The sequence below is a fragment of the Triticum aestivum genome, chromosome 1A (assembly GCF_018294505.1).
Source record: "Triticum aestivum cultivar Chinese Spring chromosome 1A, IWGSC CS RefSeq v2.1, whole genome shotgun sequence".
NCBI classification, from domain to species: domain Eukaryota; kingdom Viridiplantae; phylum Streptophyta; class Magnoliopsida; order Poales; family Poaceae; genus Triticum; species Triticum aestivum.
This window is the reverse complement of record NC_057794.1, coordinates 244,978,259-244,995,080: the sequence shown is the minus strand read 5'-3', so window position 1 is coordinate 244,995,080 and position 16,822 is coordinate 244,978,259. Positions and strand designations below refer to the sequence as shown.

Here is a 16,822-nt window from a genome sequence, read left to right as displayed (position 1 = left end):
CGAAGGGCCACCAGGGGGCCCACGAGGTAGGGGGCGCGCCCCCACCCTCGTGGGCAGGGTGTGGCCCCCCTGGTGAAGTTCTTGCTCTCAGTATTTTTTATATATTTGGAAAACATCTTCCGTGAAGTTTCAGGACTTTTGGAGCTGTGCAGAATAGGTCGCTAATATTTGCTCCTTTTCCAGCCCAGAATCCCAGCTGCCGGCATTCTCCCTCTTTATGTAAACCTTGTAAAATAAGAGAGAATAGGCATAAGTATTGTGACATAATGTGTAATAACAGCCCATAATGCAATAAATATCGATATAAAAGCATGATGCAAAATGGACGTATCAAGGAGTAAACTGTGGAGGGGGCACCGCACACGGCTAAGAGAAAACTTGGTGTGCTTTAGGGTGCCCCCTGCCCCCATATATAAAGGAGGAGGGGAGGAGGCCGGCCACAAGGAGCGCGCCAAGGAGAGGGGAGTCCTAGTAGGATTCGCCCCCCTTTTTCCCTTCTACCAGAGGGGCAAAAGGGAAAGGAGAGGGAGAAGGAGAAGGAAAGGTGGATGGTTCCCCCTTACCTAGTCCAATTCGGCCTCCTCCCTTGTGGGGGGCGCACCAGCCCCTTGTGGGCTGGTTAACCTCCCTCCTATGGCCCATATCTTCCACTGGGGTTCCGGTAACCCCTCCGGTACTCCGGTATGTACCCGATACACTACGGAACCCTTCCGGTGTCCGAATACTACCTTCCAATATATCAATCTTTACCTCTCAACCATTTCGAGACTCCTCATCATGTCCGTGATCTCATCCGGGACTCCAAACAAACTTAGTTCACCAAAAACACATAACCCATAATACAAATCGTCATCGAACGTTAAGCATGCGGACCCTACGGGTTTGAGAACTATGTAGACATGACCGAGACACATCTCTGGTCAATAACCAATAACAGAACCTGGATGCTCATATTGGTTCCTGTATATTCTACGAAGATCTTTATCGGTCAAACCGCAATAACAACATACGTTATTCCCTTTGTCATTGGTATGTTACTTGCCCGAGATTCGGTCGTCGGTATCATCATACCTAGTTCAATCTCATTATCGGCGAGTCTCTTTACTCATTCTGTAATACATCATCCCGCAACTAACTCATTAGTCACATTGCTTGCAAGGCTTATAGTGATGTGCATTACCGAGAGGGCCCAGAGATACCTCTCCGATACTCGGAGTGACAAATCTAATCTTGATCTATGACAACCCAACAAACACCTTCAGAGACACCTGTAGAGCATATTTATAATCACCCAGTTACGTTGTGACATTTTATAGCACACAAGGTGTTCCTCCGGTATTCGGGAGTTGCATAATCTCATAGTCAGAGGAATATGTATAAGTCATGAAGAAAGCAATAGCAATAAAACTTAACGATCATTATGCTAAGCTAATGGATGGGTCTTGTCCATCACATCATTATCTAATGATGTGATCCCATTCATCAAATGACAACACATGTCTATGGTTAGGAAACTTAACCATCTTTGATTAACGAGCTAGTCAAGTAGAGGCATACTAGGGACACTCTGTTTTGTCTATGTATTCACACATGTACTAATTTTTCGGTTAATACAATTCTAGCATGAATAATAAACATTTATCATGATATAAGGAAATATAAATAACATCTTTATTTATTGCCTCTAGGGCATATTTCCTTCATTCTTCTGTGTAGTAATGAGGATAATTCTCAAATCATGGACCTAGTCCGCATTATTGCTAATATCAACTTTCAACTTATTTTTCTCTAGGAACATATCAAAATAATAAGGGAGCTAAATCAAGAGCTATTGATCTACAACATAGATATGCAAAACTATCGAGACTAAGTTCATGATAAATTAAGTTCAATTAATAAAATTACTAATGAACTCCCACTTAAATAAACATCCCTCAAGTTTATCTAAGTGATACATGATCGAAATCAACTGTCCCATGTCCGATCATCACGTGAGATGGGGTAGTGATCAATGGTGAACATCTCTATGTTGATCATATCTACTATATGACTCATGTTCGACCTTTCGGTCTCTAGTGTTCCGAGACCATGTTTGTACATGCTAGGCTCGTCAAGTTTAGACCAAGTATTCTGCATGTGCAAAATTGTCTTACACCTGTTGTATGTGAACGTAGAGTCTATCACACCCGATCATCACGTGGTGTCTCGAAATGACGAACTGTAGCAACAACGCATACTCAGGGAGAACACTTTTATCTTGAAATTAAGTGAAGGGATCATCTTATAATTTTGCCGCTGTTCTAAGCAAAATAAGATGCATAAAAGATAAACATCACGTGTAATCAAAATATGTGACATGATATGGCCATCATCTTGTGCTTTTGATCTCCATCTCCAAAGCATCATCATGGTCTCCATCGTCACCTACTTAACACCTTGATCTCCATCGTAGCGTCGTTGCATCGAGGTCATCATGCTAACTATTGCTTCTACAACTATCACTAACGCATAGTGATAAAGTAAAGAAATTACATGGCGCTTGCACTTCTTACAATAAAGAGACAACCCTAAGGCTCCTGCCGGTGGTCGATATTACAAAACATGATCATCTCATACATCAACATACATCACATCATATCTTGACCATATCACATCACAACATGCCCTGCAAAAACAAGTTAGACGCCTTCTACTTTGCTGTTGCAAGTTTAACATGGCTGCTACGGGTTTCTAGCAAGAACCATTCTTACCTACGCATAAAACCACAACGGTGATTCATCAAGTTTGTTGTTTTAACCTTCTTCAAGGACTGGCCATAGTCAAATTCGATTCAACTATAGTAGGAGAAACAAACACCCGCCAGCCACCTTTATGCAAAACTAGTTGCATGTCTGTCGGTGGAACTGGTCTCATGTGCGTGGACATGTAAGGTTGGTCCGACTGCTTCATCCCACAATACCGCCGAATCAAAATAAGACGTTGGTGGTAAGCAATATGACTATCACCGCCCAAAACTCTTTGTGTTCTACTCGTGCATATCATCTATGCATAGACCTGGCTCATGATGCCACTGTTGGGAATCATTGCATGGAAAACAAAAAATTTCTACACACACGCAATGATCTATCCATGGAGATGCATAGCAACGAGGGGGGGAGTGTGTCTACGTACCCTCGTAGACCGTAAGCGGAAGCGTTAAACAACATGGCTGATGTGGTCGAACTTTCTTCGCGCTCCAACCGATCTAGTACCGAGCGCATGGCACCTCCGCGTTCCGCACACGTTCAGCTATGTGACGTTCTCCGCCATCTTGATCCAACAAGACAGCGAGGAAGTAGACGAGTTCCGACAGCACGACGGCGTGGTGACGGTGATGATGAAGTGATCTCCACAGGGCTTTGCCTAAGCACTACAAAAATATGACCAGGGATGTAAATAGTGGAGGGGACGCCGCACACGGCTAGGCAATTGTCTGTTGTGTGCTAGGCGCCCCCCTCCAACATATATATAGGTGGGAGGGAGGGAGGAGCAGCCAAAAGGAGGCACCCAAGTAGGAGGAATCCTACTTGGAGTACGTGCCCCCCTTTTCTTATTTGGAGTGCGGGGAAGGCAGGGGAGGGTGGCGCCTCCCCCTCTCCTTTCTCCCATGAGAGGGAAATGCAGGAGGGCCTAGCCCTCCCCCTTTTCCTTCCCTAGGGTTGGCCAAACAAGGGAGGGGGCGCACCAGCCCCTTGTGGGCTTTTCTGTCCCCTCCTTTGGTCCATAAGGCCCATAACTTGTCGGGGGGTTCCCGGAACCCCTTTCGGTGACCCGATTCCTTTCCAATACGTCCCGAAACACTTTCGGTGTCCAAATACCATCGTCCTATATATCAATCTTTACCTCTCGACCATTTTGATACTCCTCGTCATGTCCATGATCTCATCCAGGACTCCGAACAACATTCGGCAACCAAAACATATAACTCATATAACACTATATCATCAACGAACGTTAAGCATGCGGACCCTACAGGTTCGAGAACTATGTAGACATGACCGAGACACCTCTCCGGTCAATAACCAATAGCGGAACTTGGATGCCCATATTGGATCCTACATATTCTAGGAAGATCTTTATCGGTCGAACCGTTATGACTACATACGTAATTCCCTTTGTCCATCGATATGTTACTTGCCCGAAATTCGATCGCCGGTATCTTCATACCTAGTTCAATCTCGTTACCGGAAAGTCTCTTTACTCATTCCGTAATACATCACCTTGTGACTAACCCCTTAGTCATTTGCTTGCAAACTTATGATGTGTATTACCGAGAGGGCCCAGAGATACTTCTCTGATACTCGTAGTGAAAAATCATAATCTGGATCTATACCAACTCAACAAACACCTTCGAAGATACCTGTAGAGCATCTTTATGATCATCCAGTTACGTTGTGACGTTTGATAGCACACAAGGTATTCCTCCGGTATCCGGGAGTTGCATAATCTCATAGTCGAAGGAATAAGTATTTGTCATGAAGAAAGCAATAGCAATAAACTAAATGATGTGATCCCGTTATCAAATGACAACACATGTCTATGGTTAGGAAACCTTAACCAATTTTTATCAACGAGCTAGTCTAGTAGAGGCTTATACTAGGGACACTTGTATTTGTTTATGTATTCACACATGTATTTAAGTTTTCAATCAATATGATTTTAGCATGAATAATAAACCTTCATCATGAATAAGAAAATATAATATAAAATAACAACTTTATTATTGTCTCTAGGGCATATTTCCTTCACGCAAAACCTCCATGCCGAGGTGCCTCAGCCTCATCGAGGGGTTGCCGCCGCCTCCTCCTGCCTCAGCGCCTTGGCACCGAGCGCTGTTGCCACCGTGGCCAACACCGGCTGCAGCGGCGGCATGACTTGTTGTGGGGTGTGGGGCTGGCGGCGATGGGATCTGATCCCCCTGGCGCCGCCCTGGGGTGGCGGGGCGAGGGGGTCGGAGGGGTCTTCCTAAACACTGTCTTGTGGGAAAGGCTGCTCAGATGTAGAAGTGCACCTGAACGACGTATTTGTACAAGATAAAAATGTATATTATTGGTATTGAGAGGATTCCGAATTAGCATTCATTTTTTAATAAATTTTCAATGCAATAACTTCTCAGATCACGACATTCATTTTTGAACAAATTTCCAATGCAACAACTTCTCAGATCACGGCTCATATCAACGGCTAAAGACGTTTTCGTAGATACGTACTCCCACGCCTACGTGGCCCTATAAATTTTCGGTGCCCTGGCGATGACTACTGGTAGAGCAACGTACCGCCCCAAGGCTCGCCGCCGAGGCTGACTGAGGCCACCCACTCCATCTTCGTTCCAGCCAATCGAGTGAAAACCCATGTATTTGCGTTGATCTTTCCTTGTCAAGCAATTTAACGGTATGTGTATGTAGGTATGCGCTGCTAAAGGCTCAGTCACACGCTGGAAGAGTACAAAAGGAAATTAAGCGGAAGCTCCAAATCAAGAAGGCGTTAGAGCATCCACATGTGCGGGTCACCAAATCCGGCCCCTCAACCGCACTGGGACACGTCCGGATGCGTCTGTGGCACTGATCAAGCACTTCTAAAATCTTGTCATTCACATAATATCTTATATCCATATTAAAACGTACAACATGAATATAACTGTATAGATCATCAAACGGATATAAAAATAGACATAAAAATGCACAATCCTATCACCAACGTATATCTTAGATCACCAAAAGTTCACATAATCCACGTAAACGACGGATAAGTTTATACTAGATTAGTAAAACTTGAAATTACAGACACAGACGGCAGTGCTTCACCACTTCCTCGTCGTTCCTTTGCCCTTCCAGTCACCAGCCTTGTTGTAGGCATCCGGGCAGGCGTCGGTGGCAAGAGGTGGGTAGTTGGAGTCGGAGCAGTGGTCGGAGGAGGAACCGGAGATGGCAATGAAGGCCTCATTCGCCGAATAACCCGGTCCTACTTCCGCTTGAGCTTGGCCACCCTCGCTGCCTTGTGTTCGGACTGCTCAATGGCTAGCCAGAACGCCTTGGTGTTCTTCCTCCCTAGTCGGCGAGCGTCTCTCGCCGCCGTGGTAGACCAACGCGAGAAGCAGCTCCTCCTCGTCGGGCATCACTGGAACGCCTCCCTCTCCCTTGCCCACTATCTCTCGCGGCAGGCGACGCACGCCTTCATTTTTGGCGTGCGCGGCTGCGGTGCCGGTGGAGCGAGCACTAGAACCCATCGCTGCCCTTACACAGCATCGCACGGTAGGGGAGGTGGACGGCGGAGGGGCGACACGGATTGAGCAGCCGCGCGGAGCTGCGCGCTGACGGAAAGGGCTAGCTCGGCATCGGGCGAGCGGTGACGGACCAGATCCAGAACTGCCCACATGTCCATCCATGGCCGCTCCATTGTAATGCGGAGGGTCGGCTTGTCCTTGTCATCGACGAAGTTGTCGGAGTGGCTGCGGAGCTCGGCATGCTCGCCGGAGATTGGATTATATCAAATCAGAGAAGGGGAGGAGAAGAGACGAAGCGTGAGTGGAGCAAAGTGTGTGTAGGATTTCCGGATCAGGATTTTTGTGGGGACAGACTGGGGTTGACGGTTCGCTGGACTGACGTGGCGGACACGTCCGGGCCGCCTCATATTCGCCCTACATTTAAACTAGATATAAAAGGCGTCGAAAAGCCTAGACGTTTGAGACCGATTTTGAGATACTCGGGTGAGTCGGCTCATTTTAATCGGTCCGTCCGTTCAGACGTTTGAGTACGGTTCGAGGGATAGGGATTTAGATGCTCTTAGACTGGTCATAGTGGGGAGTAACTTAGACTAGTGTCTGCATATGACACTAGTCTATGTTACTACCTTCATAGTGCAAAGTGTCATAAAAGTAGTATCATATAAGGTTGCATTTATTAGCTTATAGACTCAACATTTTTTGAAAAGCGATATGTAATGGTAACATAATATGTTACTCCAAACACCACTCTCCTCATTAACTAGATGTCATCATCACATGTCGTTACTAGCTAAGTTATTCCCCCTATGACTAGCCTTATGCAGTGCCCGCGTGGCTCTCGGCGGCCTATTTACATGCGCTCCCTCTCCCATGATCCATACCACCTCTCCACCTAGCTAGCACGGCAGTGGATGGCCAAGAAGAGCTCCACGTGCTCCAGATCAAAACTGCTCAAATTCTTCCTGGGATCTCTTGTACAAGCTACAAGCCATTGATCCTTTCCCTAGCCGGATCTTTAGGCCGCGCGGCGAGAGCAAATAATCGGCGGGCAGGCGCGTACGCATGCGTGTGTCGATTCAAGTGCTCTGGCCTGGAAATGTAAGCGCGCTCTCTCTTTCTATATATATACATGTAAATGTGTGTGTGTGTGTGTGTGTGTGTGTGTTCGGAGGTGCGTTCGTGAAGAATTTGCATGCTGCGCGCAAAATCAGTCGTGATTTTTCCAAACCGTACAATTCACGTGACTTGGCCTAGCATGCCTGCGGCTGGGTGACTTGGTTTAACAAGAGTTGTTGAGTTTAACTGTAAAAATAAACGAGGATGCGTCCATCCATCTAACACACGTAGTACATGCGTTGGTACGAAAGGACTTTGCAACACCACAGATCCCGCCCGGCATCCCGATGCATGCGGCGGATGCTCCCTTCCATGTGCTGATATGCGTGCATGTGCCCAGATTTGGTCCCAATAAACGACACTCTTGAGAGCTCGTACTACTTCGCAGTAGTACGTAGTACGTCAGTGTATTGTTAACTTTGAGTAGTACGGAGTAGTTTAATAAAGTAAATCTACTACAAGTAAAGAAATAAGGTTTGAAACTAGTATCTTTTTGTGCGGGATGAAATCCACCGCTTTCCCCCGCGAAAAAAGAAAGAAATATGGAATTCACCGCTTGGCAAACGCGGTCAGCAATGCTCCACACGATTCACCTTCCTCTAGCGGTTGATTCAATCTGCCTGCCAAATCACATACTCCTAGTACTTGGTTGCACGGGGCCGCAAACTCCATGACTCACTCTCACATCGATATGACGGGGAGCTCACACCGGGCCGAGGCCAGAACAAAACAGGGACGTGCCGGCAGACGTTGCTCTCTCTACCGGTCCCTCACCGCGGCCAGCAACAAGCACCACACACCTCTCCCGTCGCTTCGCTCGCTCCGTACGTCCGAAAGCCTCTCCTCTCGCGGGGCCAGGTCGACTCGGCTCGGCTCTCATCCGTAGCCGTGTCACCTCTCACCAGTCAAGATCGCGTCTTGATGAACTGCCAGCCAGCCTCTTTTGGAGTTTCCTGGGGGCCCAAAAAAACTTTTCTCCAGCAAGCCTCGGAAAGTAAGCATGGGACAGCCAGTCCCCATGGCCGGCGTAAGCGCAGAAATGGATGTTAGCCCGGCTGTCACCTCCGTCGTCTGGACCTTGAGCGAGCGAGCGAGTGGCCGTTGTCGCGCGCGGGTTTCTACGGGGGGCTTGCGTCTTTTGACCTGTTTTCAAAAAAAGTGACACCGACGGTATACTCGTAGTAGCCAGTTTATAGGAGACCCGCCTATCATGTCAGGCTCCACGGGAGGGCGACCATGTGAATGTGATGCCCGCTCCTCCTCATCGCACGCGCGTGAGCTTGATCGATCGATCGATCGATCTCTCTGTTGCTGCGACACAACAATAGTTTCTGCGCGACCATATTAGTTTACGGAGTGTCCTGTGCGGAGACGCCTGTGCCTGTGTAGGCGCTTTATGCCAAGAAAAAATAGTACTGCATTGACGGTAGTACTGCATTTTCTCGCTTCAATCTACTAAAGGAAATCGAGCACCACTACGTAAACATATACTCCCTCTGTATCTAAACACTCTTATATTAGTATACGGAGTGAGTAATATATAAGATGTTTTCAATTTTGAGCTGCAAAAACATCTTGTATTAGTGTACGGAAGTGGTATTTGCTATCAAGACTTAAAAATAATATCTTCATCGACCGGAGAATTGCTTTCTTAGAAATATGCATTTCTTTTAAAGAAATGGATTTTACTTATTTATTTAGAACGGCATGGAGATATACATCCGCACTATGGACCATCGTTTGTTGTTCGCTAAGCATGGAATTCGCTTCCATGGTGATCACCAAACACTAAAAAATTCAGTTCGTAATCACGTTTGTGCCATTGCACCCGCTTCTTGCTTCGTGCATGTTGTTCGTGCTTGCAATGGTAGAGCACAAGAGGTAGAGCATATCCGAGAGACTCATGCGGCATTTTTTGAGCTACCAAGTCACCACATGCGCCTCATAGCCTCACATAGTTTAAAAATTGTTTTGATCATCAATTGCACCAATAATTTATGAGTTATGTGCAATAAATATATCATTTTATTTTATATATGAACTCAATGGCATATTTTCTGATATATAATTAAAAAAAATACTAGAACAATAGATAATTTATTAGTGATGGTCAAAGTTTGCCTCAAAATATGTGTGAGCTTATAATAAACCCACGGAAGGGAGTATTCTTCATCAGGACCAATGATGCTTGAGTGTTGCGCTAAAGTTATTTTAAATTGCTATGGAAAAATTATTACTAGTTGGTGAAACAAAGGGTATGAAAAGCAAGGAAATACTTTAAATAAAATAGATTGTGATAGTATCCCATAAGCCAAAGGAAACCTGGTGGCAAGTCCCTGGTAAGCTGGGCCTAGTCAAACTAAAGCACGTGTGAGATGTGCGTGAGACTGATTCATCCAGATCTACAGGGAACATACCAGTTAAAGCAAGTACAATAGTTACTATAAACCTATTTGCATGACATTTTTTGCTTATGTGAAGAACAAGAAATAAACAAGAAAGAGAGAGAGAGAGAGAGAGAGAGAGAGAGAGAGGACTCTCATGAAATAGCCAGCATCTGAACGTGCTCGTTGATAGGAATGAGTAACGCGACGGGGTAAAAGGGAGAAATGAAAATTCTACTAAACAAAGAGTCAACCCTATATCCTACCCTGCTTAATTTTTATGACATAACAGTGTTATATAGCCACTGCTTGTTACTCCCTTCATAAAGAAATATAAGATCATTCATATCTAAACACTTTTATACTCCCTCCGTTTCTAAATATTTATCTTTCTAGACATTTCAAACGACTACTACATACGGATGTATGTAGACATATTTTAAAGTGTAGATTCACTCACTTTGCTCCGTATGTAGTCACTTGTTGAAATGCCTAGAAAGACAAGTATTTAGGAACGGAGGGAGTATTTCTTAACAGAGGGAATATAATACTAAGCTTGCTCTTGCCCAAACCAAAGACTGGCCAGTGCTCCGGTTAGCCGTAGAGAGCCGGAACACGTACAGGATTGCACCGCCCGCGTTAAATAGGCCGGTCCTAAGCACTCGGTCCCAACCACGAGGAGATAACACGTCGCGACCTCTCTGCCACTCGTCAGTCGCAAGGTCCCTGCTCCTACTCCTACCCCCCTGGAATCCCAGTAGCGACTGCGGCGGCTTGCTCAAACCCTTTTGCGGCTTCGCCGCTCTCCCGGCCGGTACGTGTAAACCCCTCACCTCACCGCCGCCGTCGTGCGAAACTCTAGCTTGACCGGGTGGTTGCGCCCATACGCCAGCCGCGCGCCGTTATGCCGCTGGGCGGTGCCGGTGCGCCGGTGGCACCTTAGCAAGGCGCTGCCTATTTTCGGCCGTGCTGACTGACCTCCGTGCTGATCCTCTAAACCGATGCATGCTGCTAGCTAGCTACCCAGAGCGCAGGCACGGCCGATCAAACTTCAGACAGTTTACCTGTTTGTTTTCCCGTCGTGCGGCTGACCACCTTAGCCGCTGCGCGACTGACGAGCAGTTTGAGTGATTTCAGTGGCGTAGTTGCGAGATTATAATCTTCAAATCATGATTGACCACGCTGTGTCTTTTCTGCACACATTGGTGCAACTTGTAGCCATCAGTTTTGGGGACTCTCCTACACTATTGACACGCAGTTTCTGTTTCTTTGCACCGATTCCGCAGGATCTAATCTAAGCAAGAAGGCCACTCATTCTGACCGGAAACCCACTGGCATTATTGTCGCTGGCTGATCAGTTGCGCTCCATCGGCTGAATTTCTTTCTTCTTCTTCACAACAATTGTCGATCGGAGATGGCGCTTGAGAGCACGGCCAAGGTGGTGCTGGGATGCGTGGCCTTCTCCATCTTCTGGGTGCTGGCCGTCTTCCCGTCCGTGCCCTTCATGCCGGTGGGCCGGACGGCGGGGTCTCTGCTGGGGGCCATGCTCATGGTGCTCTTCCGCGTCATGACCCCCGAGCAGGCCTACGCCGCCATCGACCTCCCCATCCTCGGCCTCCTCTTCGGCACCATGGTCGTCAGCATCTTCCTGGAGCGCGCCGACATGTTCCAGTACCTCGGCAGCATGCTCTCCTGGAAGAGCCGCGGCAGCAAGGACCTCCTCTTCCGCGTCTGCCTCGTCTCCGCCGTCGCCAGCGCGCTCTTCACCAACGACACCACCTGCGTCGTGCTCACCGAGTTCATCCTCAAGGTGGCCAGGCAGAACAACCTGCCCCCGCAGCCCTTCCTCCTGGCCCTCGCCTCCAGCTCCAACATCGGCTCCTCCGCCACGCCCATCGGCAACCCGCAGAACCTCGTCATCGCCGTCACCAGCGGCATCTCCTTCGGCTCCTTCCTCTTCGGCATCTTCCCGGCCATGATCGTTGGAGTCATCACCAACACCTGCATCCTCCTCTGTTACTTCTGGAAGCACCTCTCCGTCGACAAGGAGCGGGACCAAGAGTCGGCTGGGGGCCAGGACGTCGTTGTGGCCGACGACGAGGTCACCTCGCACCGGTTCACGCCCGCGAGGATGTCGCGCGCCAACTCGGTAAACGGCGACGCCGACTACATGAACGAGCCGATCCGCAGGAGCGACAGCATGAGCAGGAGCAAGAGCTACAACTCCGAGGGCGACCGCGACATCCAGGTCGCCATCAGGTCGGTGCGCGCGTCCAGCATGTCGCAGGAGATGGTGGAGGTGTCCACAGTGTGCGACCGGCGCGACGATGGCCCCCGGAAGGTGACCAGGACGACCAGCCGCCAGCGCAGCGTGATCATCGAGGACGCGCCCGAGCATATCTTCGACGGCGACGAGAAGGAGAAGCCGCACGACGAGGAGGTGGTGAAGCAGAAGAAGTGGAAGGTGCTCGCGTGGAAGACCGCCGTGTACCTCACGACGCTCGGGATGCTCGTCTCGCTCCTCATGGGGCTCAACATGTCCTGGACCGCCATCACCGCCGCCCTCGTCCTCCTGGCGCTCGATTTCACCGACGCACAAGCATGCCTAGAGAAGGTATGTCTTCTGAAAATCTGACAGTTTTTCAAAAATATCGATCATGTATGAAACATGCTGCTAATTCGGATCAAAATTTCCGTTCATGATTTGCATGCAGGTATCGTACTCGCTGTTGATCTTCTTCTGCGGGATGTTCATAACGGTGGATGGCTTCAACAGAACTGGCATACCCAACGCGCTCTGGGAGCTCGTGGAGCCGCACGCGAGGATCGACAGCGCCAAAGGAATCGCGCTTCTTGCCGTTGTGATTCTAGTTCTTTCAAATGTTGCCTCAAATGTTCCAACCGGTAACTCTTTCTTCCCCACCTGAATAATTTCTTGTTAGACTTGAGAAAAATCTTGTGATCTTGGGATGACCAGGTGCACTAAGCATGTTATCTCGGAATCATCTTTGTTTTCAGTGCTGCTGCTGGGCACAAGAGTGGCAGCATCCGCTGGTGCGATCTCACCTGCTTCGGAGAAGAAAGCCTGGCTCATACTAGCTTGGGTCAGCACGGTGGCGGGCAACCTCACCCTTCTGGGCTCAGCTGCGAACCTGATCGTGTGTGAGCAGGCGCGGCGGGCGCAGTTCCATGGCTACAACCTCACCTTCTGGAGCCACCTTCGTTTCGGCGTGCCGTCGACCATCATCGTCACCGCTATTGGCCTCATTATCGTCGTTAGCTACTGAACTGGACGGGGAGGAACAACTCCTACTCCTACGTTGCAGCAGTAGTGCAACACGTAAGCAGACAGACAGCTTCCATAAGCAAGGAAGCAGCCGTGAAAATGGGGCAATTTACCTGATTATCGTCTTCTACATTCGTGTAAACTTCTCGCCCGAAATTAGGCGCGGGACGTCGTCGTCGCCCATCTGCTAAAGCAAATAATGGGCGTGTCTTGTACGTGTGTTGTACTCTACGTAGATATAAGATTACCCGGTCGACGCAAGTAGTCGGTGCCCGTCCGTTGTATTCGAAAGCCAAGCTTTGCTTCGATAGGATGGATGGAAGGACGGGGAATGCAGTGACAATGTTATTTCAGCTGTATGTTTGCAGATAAAGATATTTTATACGGTGGACCGGTGGAAAGTGCGGTCAATATATTTCAACACTCTTGTTTATGTCTAGACTTTCTTACTTTTTAGAAGTGGGATTGATGTAGGTCTTAGATATCCTTTTTATGAAGAAAATGCGATTGACCGACTTTATAAATAAAGCCATACGAAAACAGTCAATAACCAGCAAAACCCACATAAACCATCCGGAGTCATACGAACCACCCAACACTAGGTAACAAAAGAAGGCAACAATTCAGTGCCACGCAGGCCTGAAAACAACATAAGGGGCACGCATGCCACCACCTACGCGCACAAAAGATCCAAGCAGCTACGATGAAGCACAAGCAGACGGAAGAGACATCAGATTGGCAGACGTCCGCACTTTGTTGATCAACATCTCCATGCCATCACAATCCGTCGATTTAGTCAACGATTTGCACTGCTGCAGAAAGATAGACATTTTAAACAAGATATCAGCAGACTTATTAAGGAAAACACCCTGAATAGTAAATTTATTGCGAGTAGTCCAAAGCGCCCAGCATAGGGCGTCCAATCCAGTCCAAAATAATCTCCTGGAGCAGCCTTGCAGACCGGCCGTCAGCAAGCGGACGTCGGCAAAGGAGCCAGGGGCCCAGGAGGTATTGTACCAGGAACCAACACACCCCCAAACCAAATTGGCCAAAACACAATGGAAGAAGATGTGATTAGTATCCTCAAGAGTAGAGCATAAGGCACAATAAGTAGAACCAGGCCCGTTCCTTTTCTCGATCTGATAGGCGGAGGGTAGCCGACCCCTGAAGGCCTGCCAGAGGAAGATCTTGATCTGCAGAGGAATCCTGACCTCCCAGATTTGCTTAAATTTCGAGGAATTGGTACCAGAAATAAGCCGAGCATATAAAGACTTGATCGAGAACTTCCCAGACGCAGAATGAGGCCATGACATGGAATCCGCCTCCTCCGAGAGCGCAGGGAACATAGCAGCGAGATGATGCCAGTCACCCAACTCTTCAGGAGAGAGGGTTCTCCGAAAACCCAAGTCCCAGCTATTGCAAGAGAGCTCAGAGATTGAGATCTCTGGGTTAGAGAAATAAGAAAACAAAACCGGAAAGGAGGTCGCAAGGGGAGCATCCCCAGTCCACCAATTCAACCAAAAACGGGTCGAGGCCCCATTATTGACCATGATTTTAACATGAACTCACAGCACCTACCTGACTTTGACTAAATCTTTCCAAAACCGCGAGCCACCGATCGCCGAGGCAAACATAGTGTTGGGGAACGCAATATTTCAAAAAATTCCTATGATCACGCAAGATTTATCTAGAAGATGCACAACAACGAGAGGGGAGAGTGTGTCTACGTACCCTCGTAGACCGAAAGCGGAAGCGTTTTAGTAATGCAGTTCATGTAGTCGAACGTCTTGGCGATCCAACCAATCAAGTACTGAACGCACGACATCTCTGCAATCTACACACGTTCAACTCGGTGACATCCCTTGTACTCTTGATCCAGTTGAGGCCGAGGGTGAGTTGCGTCCGCACGACGGCGTGTTGACAGTGATGATGAAGTTAACGACGCGGGGCTTCACCTAAGCACTACGACAATATGACCGAGGTGGAAAACTATGGAGGGGGGCACCGCACACGGCTAAAGATCAACTTGTGTGTCTATGGGGTGCCCCTCCCCCGTATATAAAGGAGGGGACGAGGAGGAGGGCCGGCCTCAAGGGGCGTGCCCAAGGGGGGGATTCGTACTCCTAGTAGGAGTAGGTTTCCCCATTTCCTATTCCAAGTAGGATAAGAAGGAAGGAGAGGGAGAGGGAGAAGGAAAGAGGGGGGCGCCGCCCCCTCCTAGTCCAATTCGGACCAGCCCATGGGGGGCGCGCTGCCTCCCCTGGTGGCCCTTCTCTCCTTTCCACTAAAGCCCAATAAGGCCCAATACTTCCCCCGGTGAACTCCCGTAACTCCCCGGTTCTCCGAAAAATACCCGAATCACTCGAAACCTTTCTGATGTCCGAATATAGCCTTCCAATATATGAATCTTTAACTCTCGGCCATTTCGAGACTCCTCGTCATGTCCGTGAACTCATCCGGCACTCCGAACAAACTTCGATCATCAAATCACATAACTCATAATACAAATCGTCATCGAATGTTAAGCGTGCGGACCCTACGGGTTCGAGAACTATGTAGACATGACCGAGACACATCTCTGAAAAATAACCAAGGCGGAACCTGGATGCTCATATTGGCTCCTACATATTCTACGAAGATCTTTATCGGTCAAACCGCATAACAACATACGTTGTTCCCTTTGTCATCGGTATGTTACTTGCCCGAGATTTGATCGTCCGTATCATCATACCTAGTTCAATATCATCACCGGCAAGTCTCTTTACTCGTTCCATAATGCATCATCCCGCAACTAACTCATTAGTCACAATGCTTGCAAGGCTTATAGTGATGCGCATTACCGAGAGGGGCCAGACAAACCTCTCCGATACACGGACTAACAAATCCTAATCTCGATCTATGCCAACTCAACAAACACCATCGGAGACACCTGTAGAGCATCTTTATAATCACCCAGTTACGTTGTGACGTTTGATAGCACACTAAGTGTTCCTCCGGTATTTGGGAGTTGCATAATCTCATAGTCATAGAAACATGTATAAGTCATGAAGAAAGCAATAGCAATAAACTAAACGATCATAGTGCTAAGCTAACGGATGGGTCTAGTCCATCACATCATTCTCTAATGATGTGATCTCTGTGAAGTCCGGATAATTAAGCTACAGTAATTCTCTGTTAATGATGCCACGTCACTTCGATTACTATCGCTAATCTCGTGTTAGTTCGAAACCGATTCAAATTCAAATTTAAAGTATAGGCAAACAACAAAAGTTTTTAAACAATAAAACTAAAATGTTCTAGAGGTACCAGATGATGCATAGGTAATTATGGTGGAGAAAGCACACCTTTATAAAATGTTTAAACACTCTAAAATGAATAAAAAAGGTAACAATAATAATTATTTATATGCTTTCAAAATGTTAAACAATTTCAAAACTATTTTGTTTCGGTGCTAAGTGGTTTGTGGCTGTGGCTTAGTTTGCAAACTCTCTTTTGATGCCACTGTAGTATTTTACTAAAATGAGAAATAAAAGAAAACACAAAAACAGAAAACAATACAAAAGAAAAAAAAGAACTAAAACCTAAAGCTAACAGAAAAAAAAGTGGAAGACCCCCTCCCTGGGCCGTGGCCCAACTGGACCAGCCCACTGGCCCAGACCGGCCCCCACTCCCCCATAACCCCACTAAACCGAAACCCTAACCCCCACTCACTCCACTCCCTCCCCCGATTCCCCTGGATCGGGATCGATCCCCATCTCCCCTCACCCTCGCTCC

At 47.9% G+C, this 16,822-nt stretch overlaps 1 protein-coding gene across 3 annotated transcripts; it reads left to right on the top strand.

Moving 5' to 3' along the window:
* Window positions 1-7,151: 7,151 nt before the first annotated feature.
* Window positions 7,152-13,469, top strand: LOC123044359 (silicon efflux transporter LSI2). Of its 3 annotated transcripts, none has more exons than XM_044467092.1 (4): window positions 7,152-7,360; window positions 11,049-12,376; window positions 12,477-12,666; window positions 12,781-13,469. In XM_044467092.1, exons 2-4 carry the CDS (start codon window positions 11,177-11,179, stop codon window positions 13,047-13,049), a joined length of 1,659 nt encoding a protein of 552 aa, XP_044323027.1. In that variant the 5' UTR covers window positions 7,152-7,360; window positions 11,049-11,176; the 3' UTR covers window positions 13,050-13,469. The 3 variants fall into 3 exon arrangements, with proteins under 3 accessions (XP_044323027.1, XP_044323022.1, XP_044323033.1); XM_044467087.1 differs by lacking the exon at window positions 7,152-7,360 and adding an exon at window positions 10,346-10,576; XM_044467098.1 differs by lacking the exon at window positions 7,152-7,360 and adding an exon at window positions 10,579-10,796.
* The last annotated feature ends 3,353 nt before the right edge of the window (window positions 13,470-16,822 follow it).

Excerpts from the sequence above, each read along its gene's own strand:
- LOC123044359 (XM_044467092.1), top strand. The coding sequence starts at position 11,177 with ATGGCGCTTGAGAGCACGGCCAAGGTGGTGCTGGGATGCGTGGCCTTC. Across the intron at positions 12,377-12,476 it reads CACAAGCATGCCTAGAGAAG|GTATCGTACTCGCTGTTGAT; the intron begins GTATGTCTTCTG and ends ATTTGCATGCAG. Across the intron at positions 12,667-12,780 it reads TGCCTCAAATGTTCCAACCG|TGCTGCTGCTGGGCACAAGA; the intron begins GTAACTCTTTCT and ends CTTTGTTTTCAG.